At 45.0% G+C, this 21,819-nt stretch overlaps 1 protein-coding gene across 3 annotated transcripts in view; it reads right to left on the bottom strand.

Moving 5' to 3' along the window:
• Positions 1 to 21,819, bottom strand: part of CASP9 (caspase 9) — a 133,018-nt gene that overhangs the window by 29,855 nt on the left and 81,344 nt on the right. For 2 of the 3 annotated variants that reach the window (XM_085604158.1, XM_085604160.1), the window contains 3 exons: positions 13,227 to 13,374; positions 8,166 to 8,345; positions 1,936 to 2,045 (listed from right to left, as the gene is read on the bottom strand). In XM_085604158.1, coding sequence (XP_085460284.1) covers positions 1,936 to 2,045; positions 8,166 to 8,345; positions 13,227 to 13,374 — 438 coding nt within the window. Of the gene's footprint in view, positions 1 to 1,935; positions 2,046 to 8,156; positions 8,346 to 13,226; positions 13,375 to 21,819 lie in introns of all 3 variants that reach the window. The other variant, XR_014961309.1, reaches the window with a different exon arrangement.

Below are 21,819 nucleotides of genomic sequence, written 5' to 3'. Positions count from 1 at the left end.
GTTCCTGGACGGGGCGCTCCTGCGCGCTCATATCTTCCTGCTCCTCGTCCGTGCTTTGACATTTGACATAGAGTTCAGAAGGGGAAGTAGCCTGTTCAAAGAGCTCCTCTTCAGACTCTTCACTCTGAAGAATCTCCATAGGCAAACTGGTTTGTACCTTGCTTGGAGATGTCGTTTCCGGTGTAATCTGTGGTTTGGCCAGTTTGCCAGAAGCAGATCCTTGTACAGAAACCCCTGCTGTCTTCTGTCCCATGGACGACGACGACGGGGTCGTCGACGGTATGGCTGTTAGCAACGGTGTCCCCGTCGACGATATTTTCCTCGTCGACGATGTCTTCGTCGACGATGCGGTCGTAGACGATTCGTTCGTCGTCGACGCCTTCGTCGTCGACGCCTTCGTCGTCGATGCCTTAGTCGTCGATGCCTTAGTCGTCGACATCTTCGTCGACGATGCCTTCGTCGTCGACGCCTTCGACGCACTCGTCGTCGACATCCTCGTCGTCGACTCTTCCGTCAACGGTGGGTTCCTCATCGACGAGGTCGTCGTCGACGGGACAATCTTCGTCGTCGACGATGACTTAGACGTCGACGACGGTTTTAACAGTATAATAGACGAGATAGGAGTACCTGCTGACGATGAAGAAGGGGTAGTCGTCGTCGACGAGAAGACAGACGACGCTGTCGATGTGGACACGGTCGTTGTTGGTGTGGAGACATGTCCTGATGGCCTTTTCTGCGCCGAGGAAGGTGTCGCAATTTTTGTGGCCGACAGAGTAGGCTTCTTGAAAGTGAGAGAGTCCTTGTCAGACACTGAAGATTTTGAAGATCTTGCCTCTGAAGACTTCTTGTGTGTCTTCATAGGAGGAGCGTCTGAGGGGCCAGGAGATGTCACTCTCGGCCTCTTCAGGGAGACTTCAGAGGTTCCGGAAAAGCTCGCCTCTGAGGACACCACACTCTCTCTGTCCTTGAGCCTGTCCAGCCAGATAAGAAGGCGACCCTCCCTGTCTCTCAAGGTCTTATGAGGGAAAGACCTACATATTTTACAGTCCTTAGGGACGTGATCCGGATAAAGGCAATACAAGCACAAGTCATGCTTGTCGTCCACATGAAGCCTCTTCTTCCCACATGAAGAGCAAGCCCTGAAAAGGGCTTTCTTCTGGGAGTCAGACATGCCAGGAGTTGTAGATGAAATAAACACTCACTGCAGCAAAAAGAGGCCTGAAGTAGTCAGCGTTGAAATCCTTGAAGAAGAAAGTCACCAAAAAAGTGAACAATCTGGCTTGAAGAAATCCTGAGGAGAACTCAGGTTGGAGACTCCCTAGCACAACGTGCGGTAGAAAATCTGAGGGACTGAGGCTCCTGCCAGGAAGGTGCTAGAGGGAGGTGATAGCTGATTGGCTGACTCTAAGAGTTTGGTCCTTTTTACATAAGGACTAGGATAGGCTGCTAAGGGGAGGCCCTTAGGCCTATTTTTCTCTATGTATGTCTATAGGACATTACTTTTTTATGTACCGGAGGCTTCCGTCTCGACGACGGGGAATGATTCAGGCATGTGAATCTATGAAAGACACCCCTAATACTGGATAATCTGTGGTTAGAAGTCTCCTCCAGAAGTTGTGGGCACAACACTATGCAACGACGAAAGACTCTGAATCAAACAGGCCTTAATAACAAATTATACTAGGACAACAAATCCATGATTTCCAGATGGACAAAAACCAGTGTGAGGTCAATAACAAAGAAAGCGAATAGGAATTCATGACAGGCGTTTTAGGCAATACAATAGGAGCTTTAATAGACTGATGATAAAGACATTATCGCACAACCTATAAAAAGCTGGGAGTATGTCTTTGTTTAATGTTTGGCATTACTCATTTATACATCTGTGTCACAACACTGAGGTCAAACTGAATAGATGCCCAAGGGATATTTTACCATGACAAGGATAGTCTGAAGGTCCTCGGAGTCCGCATTCTCAGCAAGGACACGATCCAAGGTTTCGATATACCATGTTCCAACATTCTGATCCCTCCACGACACAAAACCTGATGACAAAGTGAGAAAGAGAACAAAATAAGCAGTAGACTCAGATTTAGGGTGAGCGAAAGTTGCCAATAAGCGAGAAAAAGGAGAAGGCAGGTAGGGTGATGCCAAAGTACAATGGTAGATATATATGGAAAAGAGAACACTGTAGTATCTGTGTGCGCTGTAAATGCAAGTGTGTCCCTGCTGTGAGATAGAATACATAACATGAATATTTTAAGATTGAGAGGGTTCAGCTGGAGACCACAGGGAAATGGGCTGAGCTAGGAAGAACATTATATAAAGGTAAGATGTGCACAGGAGAACCATACAATCATTTTATGTACTGGTTAAAAGTTACTAAACACATATTGCATGTACCCAAGTGTGTGATCAGTAATCTTCATAAACAAAAAAAAGGCAATGCCCTATCGTTACAGAAGTGAAGAAACTGAATTTTAGGTCAAGCCCAGTGGTCAGTCTTGAATTCAAAAGTATTGATACTTGGACTGAGGCTTTCCTTTTGTGGATATAAATTTTCAGCTAATGGCCAATTGTCGTATTAGAATTACTGAGTATCTGGGTCTTGTTTACAGGATGAAACATGGATTTGGAAGGTTCTCTGACTCAAAGTCAATCTTCTGGCTTAGTGGGTTTGTCGCTCTTAAGGTAGACTTTCAACTGTGATTGGCATAGGTTTTTCAATGCAAGTGGTGACAAAAAATGAAATAGTTCCCAGGACTATGCAACTACTTTGCTGTCTTCGGTGAAAGTCCCTTGGCTTAGACTTCCATTATATGAAGTCGTTTAACTATTTCTATTCAGGAATAACTCATTCCCTCTACCTCTACCTCCACGATATCGGGCAATCTCCAAAAAGTCCAACTTCCCTTCCCTAATCTAGAAAATCTTTGGCATATTTTAGTGCTGCTATCATATAATGAGTCCGAAAATGCTATAGCCACAACATAATAGTCTTATTACATAGAGCATTTCCCGGGGTAAACAAAGTGTGAAAAGGTTGCAAATACGATCGAAGCGTTTCCAGGAATAGCATATATTACGCCAAGAGCAGAGTTGTGATGTTTTCCACCTTTTCAACTTGATGCTATTGTCTATTGTAATCATCGCGTAATTGCTATGATGCAGCATTCTCCTGATCAGTGGTGAAATCCCTTGCTGTGTTGGTGGTGGAAATTGGCCAAATGTTTCCTTGTTTTCCACCACATCAACAGACCTCACCTTTAGGATAAATGGCAGAAAAAAAACTAATCTCAGGTATAGTATGTATTCCAATGTGATGACGGTGTCAGGGTATTTTATAGTCATTCTAGTTAAACAAAGCCCCTGCCAAACATAACTTGCAATATTCTGGGCAAAACACTAGACAGCGTAAATAGGTTCTCTTTAAAGTTGTCAACAGAATATAAAGTGGGGACAATATTATGTTTTCCCTCTTTATTTTCTTTATCTGGCAGCCTTCGGTGAGGCAGCGAGATAGCAATTTCAATTTACTGCCATGCTGCTACAGCAAAATGTCAGTTATACACAATGAAGGTTTGACGCTTTTCTATAAAAAATAATCATAGCCAGACCTGAATCATGATACAAATGATGATTATCAAGTTAATATATTAAAATTCATACACCATTTGGAAGTTTAAAACAATATCAACCCATCAACAAAATTCCAGTCAAACTATTCCACATTTCCCCAGTTTTTGCTGGACTATCAGCCTTTCCACAGCTCAGACACGGCAGTAAGGGAATCTGTCTATAAATGGTCATTGTGGATATGCCATGCTGCAGCGGCTCCACTCGATTCACAAGCCTGATCGTTACCTAACCTGTGCTCCCTGGTGAGGAGCCTGACTAAATATTCTAGGATGATTTGTTTTCTGCATGATAATTCTAGTCTACTGTCCCAATGGGCTTTGTTAGCTTCAAGTGAAGCACAATCCTATTTGGAATGGATATAAGGACCGAATGTACCAACGTTAAAATTGCAACTTGGAGATTTGCAAAAACTACTGATCTGCAATTTGCGTACTGCAAAATGGTATTTATTAATGCACCCTAGTACCAGATAACAAAGTTGCGAATCGTTAATAATCAAAAATGTGAATCCTTGGCTGCCAACTTAGAACATCGAACTGTAAGCAACCGATGACCTCACCAACCAGGAAATCCTGCGCTTGAGGTACATTGCTGACCTAGAAAAGTGAGAGGAGATTTATCAGGAGCAGCTAGAGAACGCAAGCAACGGAAACAGAGGCGAGTGGCGGAATCCATAAACAGAAATTTTCTGATGACGAGCAGGAGATCTTGGCATGGAATGTGCGCTGAACACTGACCAGTTGTTTGGCAAGCTGCATATGCCAAAGTGACCAAAATTCATAAAATAGGTCTGGGAAGTCAAGGAAAAATAAATGTTGCTGTAGTAACGCATTATTGCATACAGGAGTTAAGGAAGCGATGGTGCGACCTGAAGGTGCAAACAAAGGAGAAGTTAGACACCAGGGTCTGAGAAGCAGCTGGCACAAGAGGAGAACCCTCTACCACAATACTCATGGAGGAGCTTGGGGACTCGACTATCACACGAGAAGGTATGACAAGAGTCATTAACATTGATATGTCTGAACAAGTCTGGGAGACACAGTTCAGTGGCACGCCCGTCCTCCTTGTTTTGAATTAGGGTTTAATTTTCAGAAAGGGACTCTCGATAGTGTATGCTCACACACCACCCTGATACCACACAATCTAGTCCAGTGCTTAATTTGAGCTGGGGATTGCAGGTTTGGTTCACTGGCACACGGTTTTAGGGACCAGCACATAGTGTTCCTCATCAGACTTGACCCACAGCAAGAAAGGGGAACATACACAACAGAAAAGATGGAGGAAAAGAAAGACAGAAAAACCATGACAAAAGGTAGAAGGCAGGAACCTGCAAGAGTGGAATAAAAGGACAGAGAGTGTCTGGTATTGGATTAAAGAGGCATGAGGTGGTTTCAAGACTACGCAACCTTGGTGGCCGGTATGCCGACATTCAATGACACCAGCCTCAGGCTTGTGAACAAATCTTTGTGCCCGGCACTCACTCTTTTACAAATCAAGCACTGATCGAACCCTATCTTGAGATAATATAGGTGGAGTTCATTATGGGAGTTGTAGTAGGATTTCACAAATTTAAAATCAATTACACAAGAGGGCATAACAAACAATGCCTAGGTATCAAGATAAAACAGAAGCCACACAATCCCACCATAATACCTATAGTAGTATGAAAAATGTATATGTCTTGTCTCCCCCGGCGCCCCCTAATGTCGTGTGTTGCAGGTCCCCCTTGGCAACCACCTTAGTCCCCAGGGGATGGGGTCTCAGGGCCTGCAAAGGCCCAGGGAGGGAGGCCGTGCATCCCCCTACCCTTGAAATGTATGTAAACCCCAGTTGATTGGGTGGCAGAGGGCAGTATTGGCTCGGGAAGGAGGGCTGCATGCTCCTGCCACAAAAAAGAAAAAGGATTTGCTCCGAGGGATAGGGTCTCTGAGGCCAGCAATGGCTCAGTTAAAACATACCATTTTAAACACACACAAAAAATAACAGTTTTAGTGATCTCACGCAACTATAACCCGCGCCCTAGCCATGCGATGCTAATTACCCAACATATTACATCACTCATGACATGTTCTATGACATCACTGACAGCCTCACTGCAACATCTAAAATGACATCATTCATTAATTACAACACTGTACATGGCAGGAGCGCAAGCTACAGTTACTTTAAGAAAGAAGTAAGTTATTTGAGATAGGTATAACTGGTGAATTTCAGGGGTTCTGTTAATTTAAAACAGTATGTTTTAACTGATATTTTCACCTAACTATAACCATTGCTAGATTTGCAACACAAATAAGTGCCAGGGCCCTTGTCAGGAGGCCACTACAGACTGCACAACCCTTTGCCCCCTGCCAGCACTGTCAATGACAGAACCAACACAACTACTGCCCATCCTACTTGTACAAATGTGACAATTCAGACTATTCCAGACCCACAAATCTGTAAGAATGACTGGAGAGGCAGGTATCTGTCTTTTGTAATGCATATTGAATTTATAGGCAACTGTTGTTGTGCTCATCTTTAAATTAGGCAAACAGCGCCACCACGTGGCACACTGTCATAAATGCAGGTGTTGACAATTAATCGCCTCAAAATATGCACTGATTAGAACTACCTTTAACCATTGGTTTTTTTTTTCAGTGCAAATATACACACACAAGTAGGCAGATACATCGTCGGTATCTATAAAAATATTGAGTCTCTAATGTGTGCTTTCAGAGATTCATTCCTGAGCACAAGTCTAGCCTGGCAGATATTATTTTGTTACAACTTGTGAAAAACAGATGCTTAAGTTAGTACTTGATATTACACAAGTCTTACTAATATGTGCATGATAGGTACGGCAATTACCTTTAAAATAATTGAGCCATTATTGTCTGGTATGGGAAGTATTCTCTGCGTCATAATGTTGTGCAAGACAGCATAACATGCAATGATCCTGCATCAGGTCTCTGACACATATTCCAAGGATTTCCGACTTTGTGTAGCAGCTGAGTCTGTATTTCAGGAGTCTAAATGTACGTTCCATCACGGAGTGTGTTCTTTTTCAAACAATGCTATATCTACATTCCCTTGGGATTCAGGGATGCAAGTGTGGTCAGCGGCAGCCGGCACAGATAAGGGGTGGCGCAGCGGGAAAGGGGGGGGGGGGGGGGGGGGGTGTAAAAAAATAACACTTTATTGCCACCGCATCTCTCCAGTCTCTCCTCCGCGTCAGTACTCGGCCGGAATAGGAACCAGGAAGCACCCAGGCTCCCCGGACCATCACAACCCTGCAATGCAGTGTTGTGATTGGTCTGAGCGCCTGGACAGGTTCTCTACGCAGGCTGTAATGCAGCCTGCGTGGAGAACATGCAAAGTGCGCATTAATGTTTTGGGCCGGCCAAGCATTCGTGTGCACTTGGAGTGGGCAAAACACTCCTTCCCTGCCCTACTCTGACAGCAGAGCAGCATACACAATTAAAATAATGACTTTCAGTTATTATCATTTTATTTATTCATTAGTTACACTGCTTAAAAGCAGTGGGGTGACGGTCCTCCGCCTTAGCAGGATACCTGAAGAAGCATCATTCCTAAAGCATCCAGGAACGCTCGAAAACAATAGAGATTGCACTCTAAAATATTCTGCCGGACTGCAACAATGCCCTGGTAGCTTCCTGATACCAGAAGGTGTAGGGAGCACATGACCTGGACATTGGCAGGGTCTGATTGACTACGCTGGATGTTCCATGGTTCAGGGCATCTATTAGTTCTAATATGACCAGCCTGCTCAATTTACATTTACCACAAGTTTCCCTCTCACTGCGCTCAAACAGAATAACTTGCTGCCTGTATACTCGTTCTTCATTCTCCTCCTCTTTTGAACTAGAAAGAAGCACATTCTGCATATGATAGCATAGACGGCTGCCATTTTAAAAGGGTGTTTGGCATTCTCGACCTCCTTTTATACTTTGAACCTGGTTACCAGAGACTTCCACTTGTTGATAAATTGCATGTGGAAATAACCTGTTCTTCTACTACTTGCATTTTGCAACAGTTTTAATACTATATGTGATCTATTAGGAAATCACATCTTGGGAATCGCCATTTCAACTCTAAACTGGTATGGATTCACTATGCAATTTTTATGAAAGTGGAGTTTTCATATTTTCAAACACCTCACCTAACCAATTTTGCAACTGGAAACCAGTTTGCAACTAATTCCTGGGTCGTACAACTTTGATACATCAGATTCTAAAATGCTTTCATAAAGTTAATACTAGCTTCTAATATTAATAATAAAAAGAGATTATAAGATCAGATAATGTGTATCTCAAGCAACTGCTAAATTTGTAATGAAAGAATATGAGCAGACCGTCAGTAATGAGACCATACAAAGGTCTGGGGTAATAAGACAATTCAATTTCTTCAATGTTAACTCTTTGGTTTCAAACACCTAATATTGACCCACAAGAAATTTAAAACCCTGGCATTAGCTTATAAATCCAACAGGAATATTGCTGAATGGAGGCACTTACTTTACTCACCAGGATAAGTTGAATAGGCCACCAAGACATCACATGGAGTGGGGAGACTGGCGACTGCATCCGGCTGGTCTTGGCCTCCTGCTTGCATGCCAAATGGTGTAGCATCACTCTGTACATGTGCACTCTGATCGCCGATGTCTGGTGCTGCTGAGTCCATCTTAAAGCCCCTGTCCCGTCCACCTGAAGGTACCATAAAAACAGCAGACACGCATCACACAAGAAAGATTACTGCTATTTTCATTTACAATAAAAGGCGAGGAAGTAACTTGGTAAAAACAATCTGCCAATTACAGGGGGCACAATCTGATTCAACAATCATTGGGGGATGAGCAGAGAACAAGAAATTTACAAATGGGAATAGTGTTGGAGCAGCGAGCAAAGAGGCATACAGGTATGTTGAAGTGGTTTAAAAATGGATTTATTAGAAAACCTATGGTAGAGGGAAAAAAGCCACTGCTGATTATCTATCTCTCTGCCATGCCTTCGCTGTGCTGCCTAGGCAGAGCAGAGTGGTGCCACCTCAATACAAACCACAGAATTCGGATATAGCAGGATCCGCCACAGGCAGCATATCTTCTACGCTGTGATAGAGCCCAAAAAGTAGGTGTACCACTTCCTCCTACAGAACACAAAAAACAGATCCACCTCTCTGCCAGACAGACTTCGTTGGAATATCACTCCATGCCACTCACACTGCAGATGTAGCACTCCCTACCACCAACAGAGGAGATGTATTTTTTCACAAGACATCCCAACCCCTATTACATGCCAGACATGTCTACCATTCTCTAACACAGATGAACCTCTTTGAATCCCAAACAGCACAGATCTTCTACCGTCTGATGATACACTCCATAGAAAGTACAAATTTCCTCCTTTCTCTCAATCCAACAAATGTCCAGGTGTCCCTTACTGTGCAACAGACAGACATATGTGCCCCTCCTGAACACCCAGCAAAGGTGTGTCACGGATTACTATTCTTAGACCACATCCTCTCTCACTAGCGTTGTGGGCTAACTTGCAAACAAACTGCAGGACCAGAAAAAGCTTTTACAATGGTCTATCCAGCGAGGTGCACACCAGTGCGGCATACACTTGCTTGCATCATACGCTGCATGCCTTAACCTTCCCCAGTACATATGTGCACCCTCTGCCCACTCCCCTTTTGAAAAAATAATTAACTATTTCATGTATTTTTGCCCAATGGCTGAGAGGTTGCGAGAAGGAAGCTAATCATGGTGATATGTTTTTCTTTTCATTTTTAAGCAAAGAACGGCCTGGGGTTAAGATGTTTTCTAAACCCTCTGGTGAAAGTGGAGGCTCAATGCCAACTTACCAACCTGAGACAGGAAAACTGGTGGACTGTAACCCATGAACCAGCTGATCATTACATAAGGATGGGGCGTTAGGGCAAACCGTCCTGTGCAACTCACAGGAGTATTTGTTATTAGTGGGTTCCAAATCTCTTTTGACCATGAACAGACACATTCAAGAATACACACAATATATCTAATGATTTTATTAAAATCATCATCATCCTATTCTGGTGCAGATAATGTGAATAGCTGCAAGCAAACAAATAAACGAAACTGTAGCAATAAAAGTGATTTATTAAAAAAATATTAAAAAGAATTGCAACACTGTAACAGTATCAGAATTCTCTTGCATGAAATGATGGACCCAGTCTCCGTTCTACAACCACTACCTTCTTGCCCCTAGTAAACCACCCAAAGTTGTCTGTCTCAATTTCTAAAGTGGCATCTCAGCTGCATACCTTAGCTTGAACAACAATTGTGTGCCACAAAGAGTTGTTCTTTGTGTCAGCACTCAGGGAGTTGTTGCATCCCCAGCAAGTCAATAAGGCAACAGTGGCTCAGAGAAGCCTGCAGTGCCAGTGGCCTTCACAAAAGAGGATACTTGTCTGTACCCAGCTTAAATACATTTATGTGATGTTTTTGAAAAGAGCGAGCCTCACAGAGAATAATGTTAAATGCAAGAATTAACATATTAATCTTTTTGCACCTTCACTTACTTCTATGAAGCATTATAATCCATGTTAATACAAATTTACAAATAACTTATGCACTATCAAACTATTAAAAAGCAAGTGGAATATATATGCAAACAATACTAAATACAGTATGCAATTATAAATAAGAAATGTGCACTCAAAAGAATACATGGAATATATCTAATGCAATGGGGCGGGGGGTACTGTACCCTACTATTATCTCCAGACATGATTAACTCTGATTTTCAAATTTAATAGCAAATGAAAATGGAAAGGGAAGGAACAGAATGAAGCATTGTGCAGCTTAGGCCAATGCATAAATGCTCCGCAAGACACTGTGGTCAAAATGTGCATCGCTTCAGGGAGAAGCCTTAAGGTTACAATGTTGGCAGGATGTGGTAGCTCTGATAGGTATATGCATACAAAATGCCATCAATGCTATCAAACCCTGCCGGAGTGAGCCAGGACAAAGGGTGGAAGTTGGATTTCATGAAGAGTGTAGCAGTAGGTGACACCTGATGTTATCCACCTGGCAACAGTGACCTTAGCATTTGTTCTGCTAAATGAATTCATCAATAGAATGCAGGCTCTAGTTTCTAGCAACATAAAAGCCAGTGCATAATTTGTAAAAGGTTAAGCCCGGGCCCAAAGTTTTGCTCAGAAGCCTAAGGTCGTTGCTATCAAACGTTAGGTGCCTCGAACAGTAAGACTGCATAGCCTTGAGTCCATCTCATGCCTCTTAAATCCACCACCAGACACTACCTGCATCTTTATCTCACTCTTGAAGGTTCTTTGTCATCCCTTCTTTCTCCCTTTGACACTGTTTTCCCATCAAGGAGATGGGAAAACAGTGTATTCCTCCTTTTGTGTTTTTCTCTCTCTTGCGCTGGATCAAAATCTGGTGAGAAAAAATAAGCACTGTTACACCAAAATGAGTGCCGGAGGGCCCATCTGCAATCTGCGGCTCAAATTAAGCACTGGTTGAAGTGCAAAGTAGGCCCGACGTTAAGCAGTTTCAAGAAGGAGGGCTTGGAAATTCACCATCCTGGACATCGAACAATCTTCTTGACGTCCACCGTCCTTCGACAAAGTGCACTCTGGGGGATGCTCTCTTTCTCCTACACCATTGTCAACACATCTCTTACACAAGGCATCTTCCCAAAAGGTCTCAAGACAGTCCACTCCTAAAGAAACCTACATTAAACCCTGATGACCTCATCAACTACTGGACCATCACTCACCTAACAATCATCAGCAAGACAAATGAAAAATTAGTCTATGTTCAAATTTAAGATCACATCTAACCACCACGCTGCAACACGGAGACCGCTAATTTACACATCATAGACAATGCCCTGCTGGCCACAAATGAAGGTAACCCCTGCCTCCCGATATTGCTAGACCGCTTACCTGCCTTTGACACAGTTGACCACATCACCCTCTAACACACCTGTTCTCAAACGGGATACAACAGCAATGCCCTTCACTGGTTCACCTCCTACCATTCCAACCAACAATGGTTAGTTCACATAGGCACCTCCAGGTCACAAAAGATCGCTATCACTTGTGGAAACCCCAGATTCCTTATGGTTTCCTGTCATCTTCAATCTTTACATTGAGAAGCTTGGTGATCTACTCACAGATAACAGCATCAAGATTCCCCCATATGCCGATGACACAGAACGGTATTTGAATGTCTCCTCTGCTTCAGACATCCAACACCTCGAGCAATGCTTGCACATCAGCCAGACCTGGATGTACAGTGCCTACATAAAGCTCAGCCCAACCGAGACGGATTCCTGTTATAAGCCAAGAACAACAAACAAGACAGAGTCTAGTCGCCCACGATGATGCTGAAGTATTTGGCATGGGCGTGGGTCCCAGGTCTGTTGGACAAGAGAAGGAGTCTCATGGAGAGCTTTGCTCCCAAAGATCAGGACTTCAGTTTTATCTGTGTTGAGCTTTAGACAGTTCTGTTTCATTCCCGAGTGCTAACACATCTTGGCTCAGCATGTCCACACCTACAAATTTTAGGACCCGTTGGGCTGCCATGCTGTTGATTGATCCTTCAGCGCTATTACAAGGGGGCTGCTCATTTCCCATAGCTTATCAGGGTACTCAACCTTTATATTTACTAACTGAGCCACAGGGAAGGCACCACTAGAACACGTCCCACCAATGCCCACCAAACCAGGCACACCTCGATCTTTATCAAACTGTACGAATAGACTCATTAGCACCAAGTGTATACCCCTAAAAATAACAGCATGTATGAAAATGCTACTCTTCCCTGGCACTCAAACATTTCCATGTCTAAACCCAGCATCAATGTACATGATTTGTGGCTCTTTTCAGAACCTCACAAGTGATGCAAAACTCTTCCTATATAGGTCACTCTTTATGCATTAACACTCCCAACCACACATGAAAACTTCAATCTGCAACAAATCAGACAAAGATAATCATGAGGATGCGTTACAAGTGTAAGCTGCAAGCCATAAAATGTCAAGAAAATAATGACAGCACCAGACATTGCTGGCATATGGCTTCACACTGTCGACAGGACAGCACTCCCCTCCAGCTTCAACTAGCACAATAATACGCCCTTCTTGGCACTGGCATAATTTCCAGGGAGCGCCAGTTTACCATATTTAGTATTGCTATTACCTACTCAGACATGACCTGAAGTCAGGATGCAATATATTGGTCATTTAGAAAACTGCTGCAATTAAGAATAATTTTTATGAGCAGAAGAAATAAAATAACTGATTATCTGCTAATTATGGTTTTGAACAGAGGCCTGTGCTTTGCTACAAATGCCATTTTCTCTTTTACCTTCCTGTTTTGGTCTTGTGTAAGAAGAGACACAAGAAAACCAACTAATCCTTGCGGAGTCAGAACAAGAAGGCAACCCTATGGCTGATAATCGGAAAATGACAATTTAAGATGCACTCACTTTGGCTTTAATTTTTGAAATTCAAACCTCACTGGGATTAGGACAATTTAGAACCAGAAAACACAAGTTGACACAAACAACGACATATACCTACTTCCACCACAGGCTTGAATGAAGAAGAGCTTTGGTTTCCCACGTAGAGTTGGACAGTGTTGCCCATCAAAGTACGTGACTACCCGTTGTACAGGAACTGGAGCACCATCTGTACCATAAATCCCTCCAGGAAGTTGACTGTGACGGGTCTGAAATAGTAAGAGGTAGAAAGACGCACTAAGCACATAAGCACTGTGATATGACACCAAATTATCAATATTAAAGCTGTATGCTATTTTGACTGCCCATGAGCTGACCTCACAAAACAAGTAGGACTTCAATGAAACACTTTGAAAGTAAAGTAGTTGACCAATCAACACTGATTTCACAGAAAGGAGAACTTGGGGATGCTTCCCCGTGAATGGTAGCAGCCCGCGCTTCAGCTGTTGAGGACTCCAGTACTCCGCAGCTGTTTTTCGGATGATCCCATCAGAATCTGTGCATTTTGATTTCACTGTGTTCCATAATGCACAAGGGAATTCACTGTCTAAGCTGTGTTCAACTGACCTCAGGTGGGGGCTGTGTCCCAGTGTCACTTTTAGGTTAAATAGAAACCAGCATCTCGCCTCATTATGGCTGGAGTCAGAGGCCATGATAGTAATCATAGCTACGAGTACTCTATTCCCTGATGGACTGGGTGTGAAGTAGACACCAACAACAGCCCAGTAGACTTCCTGCCAAATCCAAATAAATATGAACAGGTTCATACATGGACACACAGCATAGACAGTGCATGGGTGACTGCTATGTAGTTTAGAGACGGTGTGTAAGGGTACTTTCCTTTTAGCCCAGATGCTGTTCTACGGCTAAGCTCATGGTGTTCCAACAGATTCCCAGCTAAATGCACTACTGGCAGTATCCTCAACAAACCCTGGAGAACTTGCTTTACCCGCATATTAAATGAGCCCTACAAGGCTCACTTTGCCTATCTACTGATTTTTCCAAAGAGGGCTAGTTTTGTGGCAAATCACAAGTGGTTTGGAATATGGCATGGTAATACCGAGTGGGTTATCATTACTGTGTGGTACACTTGCCTCTGTGCGGAGCCATTCTCAGTTCTGCAGATGGCATGGGGAATAAAAAAGAAGGAATACGTGTTTACGTACACATCCCAATATGTTATTTCATGTATACAGACAGAATTTCACCCAAGCTTTACTGGAAGTTGCCAGCCTATCCCAGCTAATTGTAGGAAATGTTGTTCCTATTATGTAATACGGCATCTTGGCACAAGCTGTTTCTCCTTCACATGCATACCAAATTGCACCATCTAGAGATAGTAACATTGGATAAGCAATTCAACTGATTATTCGGTCTCAGACCACCAAACCACACTGCCCTTTGCTGGCAAGAGCTACTGATCTTGAAAGCAGTGTTGAATCAACAGTAGCTAGACTATTCCTGCGTTTCTTCATCTGCTTAAAGATGCATGTAAAGAGATACAAGGTGTAAGAATGTGGATTGTTATGTGGTGTGGTTATAAGACCTCACCATGTAATTATGTCACAATATTTATCAGGCCCAGTTAGGTTTCTTTAATAAAATCCTTATCTCAGTCCTGAGTAGCTGCGAGATAGAGCAATCAGACATAATCAAAGGAACAAGGGTAAAGCATTTAAAGGTACCAAAACCGTCAATATTTAAGAAACACAACACACTAAAAAATCCGACGCCAATTTATAAAAATTGAGTCTTTTTTATCTTTAAATAGGCTCTAAAATAACAAAAATCTATTGAGGTAAACCAGAGATGGAATATGCTACTTACCAGTATGCATCTGTTCTTGGCATGTAGAGCTGCAGAGTCACACACTGAGGATAAGATCGCCATCTGGTGTTGGTCTCGGATGATTGCAGGTTGTTGTTGTCTTCGGAAGAAGCCTTTGGTCACGAGGTTGGTGACTCCTCCCCTGGACAACAGTGCGCATGGGCATCCACTCCATCGGCAGATTGTTTTTCGCCATGATGGGAAAAGATGGAGTATATAGAAAAGAAAGAAAGGATGTCCATGTGTAATGTCTAAGTAAGACGGATGCTGGAACAGATACAGGTCCCGGGGAGGCGGGCGGGCGTGTGTGACTCTGCAGCTCTACATGCCAAGAACAGATGCATACTGGTAAGTAGCATATTCCGTTCGAGGCATATGAGCTGCAGATCACACACTGAGGATAGATTATACAGCAGTGCTCCCCTTAGCGGTGGTCGCCTGTATCCGTTGCAGCAGCTTGAAATAAAGTTTTTAGGACAGCCTGGCCCACGGAGGCCTGTTGTTTGGCCTGCACGTCAACACAATAGTGTTTAGTGAAGGTATGCGTGGTAGACCATGTGGCTGCCTTGCAAATGTCTTCTAAGGGAATATTGCCTAAGAAGGCCATAGAAGCCCCTATTTTACGCGTGGAGTGCGCCCTAGGGGGAACTGTAAGTGTACGTTTAGCCTTGAGGTAGCATATTTGGATGCATTTAACTATCCACCGGGCTATTCCTGATTTGGAGATCGGGTTGCCTTTGTGTGGTGGCGCGAAAGCAACAAAGAGTTGTTTTGTCTTTCGAAAAGGTTTTGTCCTGTCGATGTAATAAAGCAAGGCTCTTTTAACATCTAAGGTATGTAGGGCCCTTTCAGCTACCGAGTCTGGATTTGGGAAGAAGACCGGTAGTTCTACTGATTGGTTAAGATGGAAAGGGGAAATCACTTTTGGAAGAAATTTAGGGTTTGTCCTAAGAACCACTTTGTTACGGTGTAGTTGTAAGAAAGGTTCCTCAAGTGTAAGGGCTTGTATTTCACTTACTCTGCGCAGGGAAGTGATTGCGATAAGGAAGGCTACCTTCCATGTTAGGAATTGCAATTCACATTTGTGCATAGGTTCAAATGGGGGACCCATGAGTCTTGTTAGAACCACATTGAGATTCCACACTGGTGCAGGTGGTAATCTTGGGGGAAGAATTCTTTTGAGACCTTCCATAAACGCTTTGATGGCTGGTACCTTAAAAAGGGACAGGTGTTGCCTATTTTGCAAGTAGGCTGCCAAGGCTGCTAGGTGTAAACGTATAGAGGAATACGCTAGATTGCATCTTTGCAAGTGTAGTAGATAGCAAATGATGTTTTGGATGGAAGCATCCAATGGATGTATGTCATTATTAGCGCAGTAGATGGCAAATCGTTTCCATTTAGCGGCATAACACGCTCTAGTAGTAGGTCGTCTGGCTTCCTTTATGATATTCATACAGTCTGGAGGGAGATTGAGGTAACCGAACTCTAGGACCTCAGGAGCCAGATCGCTAGGTTCAGTGTTTGAGGATCTGGGTGTCTGATTTCTCCATGGTTCTGGGTTAATAGATCCGGGGAGAGGCGTAGCTTTTGATGTGGAACTAAAGATAGTTCCAGAAGTGTGGTGAACCACGGTTGACGTGCCCAAGTGGGAGCCACTAGTATTAGTGTTAGTGACTGTTGTTTCAGTTTGCGTACCACAAATGGAACTAGTGGGAGAGGCGGAAAGGCGTACGCAAATCTGCCTGACCAGTTCATCCATAGGGCATTGCCCTTCGACTGTGGGTGTGGAAACCTGGCGGCGAAGGTTGGGCATTTTGTGTTTTCGGGAGTGGCGAACAGGTCTATGTCTGGTTGTCCCCACTTTTGGAAGAAGGGGAGTAGAACCTTGGGGTGTAGTTCCCATTCGTGGATCTGTTGTGTGTGGCGACTTAGGAGGTCGGCCACTTGATTGTGGATCCCTGGGAGATGTTCTGCTAACAGGTAGATGTTTTGGGGAATTGCCCATCTCCAGATTTGCTGTGCCAGTTGGGACAGTTGGAGAGAGTGTGTCCCTCCCTGTTTCTGTATATAATACATTGTCGTCATGTTGTCTGTGCGTATGAGGACAGTTTTGTTCTTTAGGTGAATTTGAAAGGATTTTAGTGCTAGGAACACTGCTAAGAGTTCCAGGTGGTTGATGTGGAGCAGTTTTTGTTGGCTGGTCCATCTGCCCTGAGTGGTATGGTGAAGGAGGTGGGCTCCCCACCCCGTGAGAGATGCGTCTGTAGTTAGCACAACTTGTGGAAGAGGCTCTAAGAACGGTCTCCCTTTGGACAGGTTGATGGTGTTCCACCATTTCAGTGATCGAAGTGAGCGACTGTCCACCAACACCAGATCGGTAAGTTGTCCGTGAGCTTGGTTCCACTGTTGTGCTAAGCATTCCTGTAAGGGACGCATTTGAAGTCGTGCGTGTGGGACTATGGAGATGCATGACGCCATCATGCCTAGGAGCTGCATGAAGACTCTTGCTGGAAGAGATGGATGAGTTTGAAATTGAGAGATGAGATTTTGTATACTGGCTATCCTGGCTGTGCTGGGATAGGCAATGGCTTTGGATGTATCTATGGTTGCTCCTAGATACTGATGTAAGTGGGAAGGTTGTAGGTGGGATTTGGGGTAGTTGATAGTGAATCCCAAATCGTGGAGAGTTTGAATCGTGCGATGAGTGTGGAGAACGCATTTTTGGTATGTATTGGCTTTTATGAGCCAATCGTCCAGATAGGGGAAGACATGGATCTGTTGTCTTCTGAGATGCGCTGCCACGACTGCTAGGCACTTGGTGAACACTCTGGGTGCTGTTGTTACTCCGAATGGGAGAACTGTAAATTGATAGTGTTGCCCATCTACCACAAATCGTAGATATTTTCTGTGAGCGGGATGCATAGGGATGTGAAAGTATGCGTCCTTGAGGTCCAATGTGGCGAGGAAGTCTCCCTGTTGTAAAAGTGGGAGGACTTGTTGGAGAGTGGTCATGTGAAAATGATCCGAATGTATATACTGGTTTAGTAGTCTGAGATCCAGTATGGGCCTTAGTGTTTTGTCCTTTTTGGGAATGAGGAAGTATAGAGAATATACCCCTTTTCCCTGATGTTGAAGGGGGACTGGTTCTATCGCATGTTTTTGTAACAGGGATTGAACTTCTTGTTTGAGGAGAGAGAGATGATGCGAGGACATTGGACGTTGTTTGGGCGGTATGTTTGGGGGGGATTGTATGAGTTCGAGGCAGTAGCCAGACTGGATAATTTGTCTTACCCACCTGTCTGTGGTGATGGAAGTCCAGACAGGCAGGAATTGTTGGAGTCGCCCCCCGACCGGAGTGGAATGGTCTGGGGGGAGTGGTGGCAAGTCACTGTTTGGTGGCTGGTGAGGTGCGGGTGTTGTTGTTGTTGCCCCGCCCTCGACCTTTGTTATTGTTTCCCCTATAACCTCCCCGGAAATAACCTCTGTTAGGGGATGTTTGTCCAGAATTTTTAAAGGTGGACGTGGTCTCAGTTGATGTGTTTTTGGAGCCTCCTCTATAAAAGGAGCGACGAAAGGAACCCCGGTTTTGATGAGACTGCAGTGCTCCCATAGACTTGGCAGTTTCATTATCCTTTTTCATTTTTTCTAATGCAGTATCCACTGCAGGGCCAAATAGTTGCTCTTGGTTGAAAGGTTGAGCTAGAATTGCGGTTTGAACCTCCGGTTTAAAACCGGAAATACGGAGCCAGGCATGTCGTCTGAGTAAGACGCTAGTATTGACCGCTCTAGAAGCAGTATCCGCTGCATCTAAGGCGCATTTAATGGAGGCATTAGATATTAATTTGCCTTCTTGGATGAGGTCAGAGGCCTGGGACTTAAAAGGTTCAGGCAGATGTTGCATAAGGTCCTCAAGTTGGTCATAATGCGCTCTATCATACCTGGCTAACAGGGCCTGGGTATTCGCAATACGCCAATGGTTAGCCGCCTGCGCGGCGACCCGTTTGCCCGATGCTTCTAAAAGCTTAGACTCTTTGTCTGGGGGAGGCGTTTCTCCAGTTGTCTGTGAGTTAGCGCGCTTCCTGGCATTTGATACGACTAGGGAGTCTAAAGGGAGCTGGGCCTTAATGTATGCAGGGTCTTGCGGGGCTGGTCGGTACTTTTTTTCGATGCGTGGGTTGAGAACCCTAGCTCGAACAGGGTCCTTAAAGACTTCAGTAGCATGCTTTATAACCCCTTTGATCATGGGCAGTATGTGAACAGTCTTTTGTGACTGCTCAAAGGTATCAAGGAGAAAGTCCTCTTCAAGGGCGTCTGTGTGCATTGTAACGCCGTGGAATGATGCTGCCCTATTTATAAGTTGGCCGAACCCTAGGTGGTCATCAGGAGGGGAGGGCTTGGAGGGGTAGGTAGTGGGGTCAGGCATGTCAGGTATAGGATAAGACCAGTCATCCATGGGTGCTGGGTCTGGGAACGTAAAAGGGTCGTTTGGATCAACAGGATCATTAAATAAATCAGGGTCCGCCCCTCCCCCTAAGTCATCATTATCATCCTGTGGAGGAGGTGAATGATAGGGAGATGGTAAAGGTAAATGTAAAGGAGAATCAGGAGGAGGAGGGGGGGACGGGTTAGGAGGTAAAACAGGAGAGGAAGGACGAAGTGGTGAAGTAGCACAGTCCTTTTTCCGTATGGGAGCTGGAGGAGGTGTAGTGTCCAGCTTCCGCTTTTTATATGGGATGGCAGTCACATGTCCCGTGTTAGGATTGATGTAGATCCGCTTCTGAGTAGGATCTGGTCGAAAAAGTTCATCTGGCTCCGAAGGTGGTGTCTGTGATGTCCGCTTCGGGTCTTTATGAGCTTTTTTTGGCGGGGACGCAGTTTTCGGCGCCGATGATTTTTTCGGGTCCGATGGATTTTTCGGAGCCGGCTGAGTTTTCGGTGCCGACTGAGTTTTCGGTGCCGACTGAGTTTTCGGTGCCGACTGAGTTTTCGGTGCCGACTGAGTTTTCGGTGCCGACTGAGTTTTCGGTGCCGATGGACTTTCAGGCATCGATGTTGAAGAACGTCTCGGTGCCGGTGGAGACTTCGGTGCCGAGGAACGTTTCTGTGCCGAAGGAGATTTCGGTCTTGGAGCCTGTTTCGGTGCCGACAGTGGGTGTTTGGGTGCCAAGGGTGTTAAAGGCACAATCAGGTGAGGTTTGCTCGAGCCCGAGCCACCCACAGGCTTAGATGTCTTCGGAGCCGGGCCCGAGGGCGGGGCTTCTGAAGAGGATTTCCGGTCGCGACTGGGCCCAGCTGGCGGAGTCTTGACCAATGCTTTTTTGGATGGGGCAGGGGCAGGGGGGGTGGTACTCACACGCTGCCCTGGAGTGATGAGGTCATCGGAATCGTCGGCCTCGGACACGATCTCGAGATCTTCGGTGTCGTCTTCGGGAACATCTTGAGCAAAGATGTCCTCCGGTTCTGGAGCTGGTTTGGCCATGATATGGCGTCGAGCTCTTCGGTCCCGGAGGGTCTTCTTCGAACGGAAAGCGGAACAAGCTGGACAGGTGGACTCGTTGTGTTCCGGCGACAGGCAGAGGTTGCAAACCTCGTGGTGGTCACTGTGGGGGAACTTCGCTCCACACTGGGGGCATTTTTTGAAGGGTGTCCTGTCCATCAGCCGCTTCCGGAACCGGTCCGAGTTGATGTCGACGTCGATGGAATGAAGATTAAAGAGTTAAATCGATTGCTGGAAGTTTTCTGCTGGAGCGGAAAAAAGTTCATCCGAACCCAATGGCGGAAAAAAACAATCTGCCGATGGAGTGGATGCCCATGCGCACTGTTGTCCAGGGGAGGAGTCACCAACCTCGTGACCAAAGGCTTCTTCCGAAGACAACAACAACCTGCAATCATCCGAGCCCAACACCAGATGGCGATCTTATCCTCAGTGTGTGATCTGCAGCTCATATGCCTCGAACATGATGTTTCAAAGAAAAGTACATTCTATAAAAATGCAATAAATCATTGTAATTGGCTTGGCTGGTATCGAGCAACGGGCCAGAACTACCACCAATATCCTCTTGGACGGGCCACAACGAGTTGGAAGCAAGTCACAGGGACCACTTAGGGACTAGTAGACAGTTACCTGCCGGCTCCAGCAGTCTCGGTTTCCTCAGTGCACTTTTATCTTTTACAATGGTCCAGCCAAGTAGTAGTAATGATGCTGGGGATACAGAATGCTCAGGATTCTGAAGAGATGCAGAGAGTGTCCTTGAAGCCACTCTGGTATCCGTGAGCGCAGGGGTCGTTTCCAGCCTCAAGACTTGATCTTCTACAAAGCAGCAGGGAAGTCCAGTGCAGGACCAGTCGGCATTGGTCAACTTGTCTCTTGGTTAAAGCAGACTCAGCAATTGCTTACAGGTAAGCAAATCTTTTGTTTATGGGGACCAGGGTCCACTTCGACTCCAGCAATGGGTCGCATAGACTTGGAGACACCTCTGGAAGGTCAGCATTCTGCATTCCTGGTCAGCTGGGCTCTTGAGGGGTGCTGGTTGCCTTAGCATTTGGTGGTCCTGAAACAGTAGACTAACCAACTAGCACATGTGGTCACTTCTTCAGTCCTGGCACAAGTGAAGATCTTTTCCATGAGTGGTACAACAGGAACAGTCCTCTTCACGGTCCCTGAGGTGCCATGGGTGCAGTCCAGTCTTTAATGCATCCTCTCTGCTGGGTCCAAGGAACAGCAGGGCAGTCCTTCTTCAGTCTTCTTTCCAGTCAAGTACTGAGCTGAGGACTGTGCTGCTTTTAAGCCATCTAAACATTTGTGAGATCTGACAGTTCACCATACA

Source organism: Triturus cristatus, chromosome 1_2, assembly GCF_964204655.1.
Source record: "Triturus cristatus chromosome 1_2, aTriCri1.1, whole genome shotgun sequence".
Taxonomy (NCBI): Eukaryota; Metazoa; Chordata; class Amphibia; order Caudata; family Salamandridae; genus Triturus; species Triturus cristatus.
Note: the sequence above shows the minus strand (reverse complement) of the source record. Positions and strands in the feature narration are given on the sequence as shown.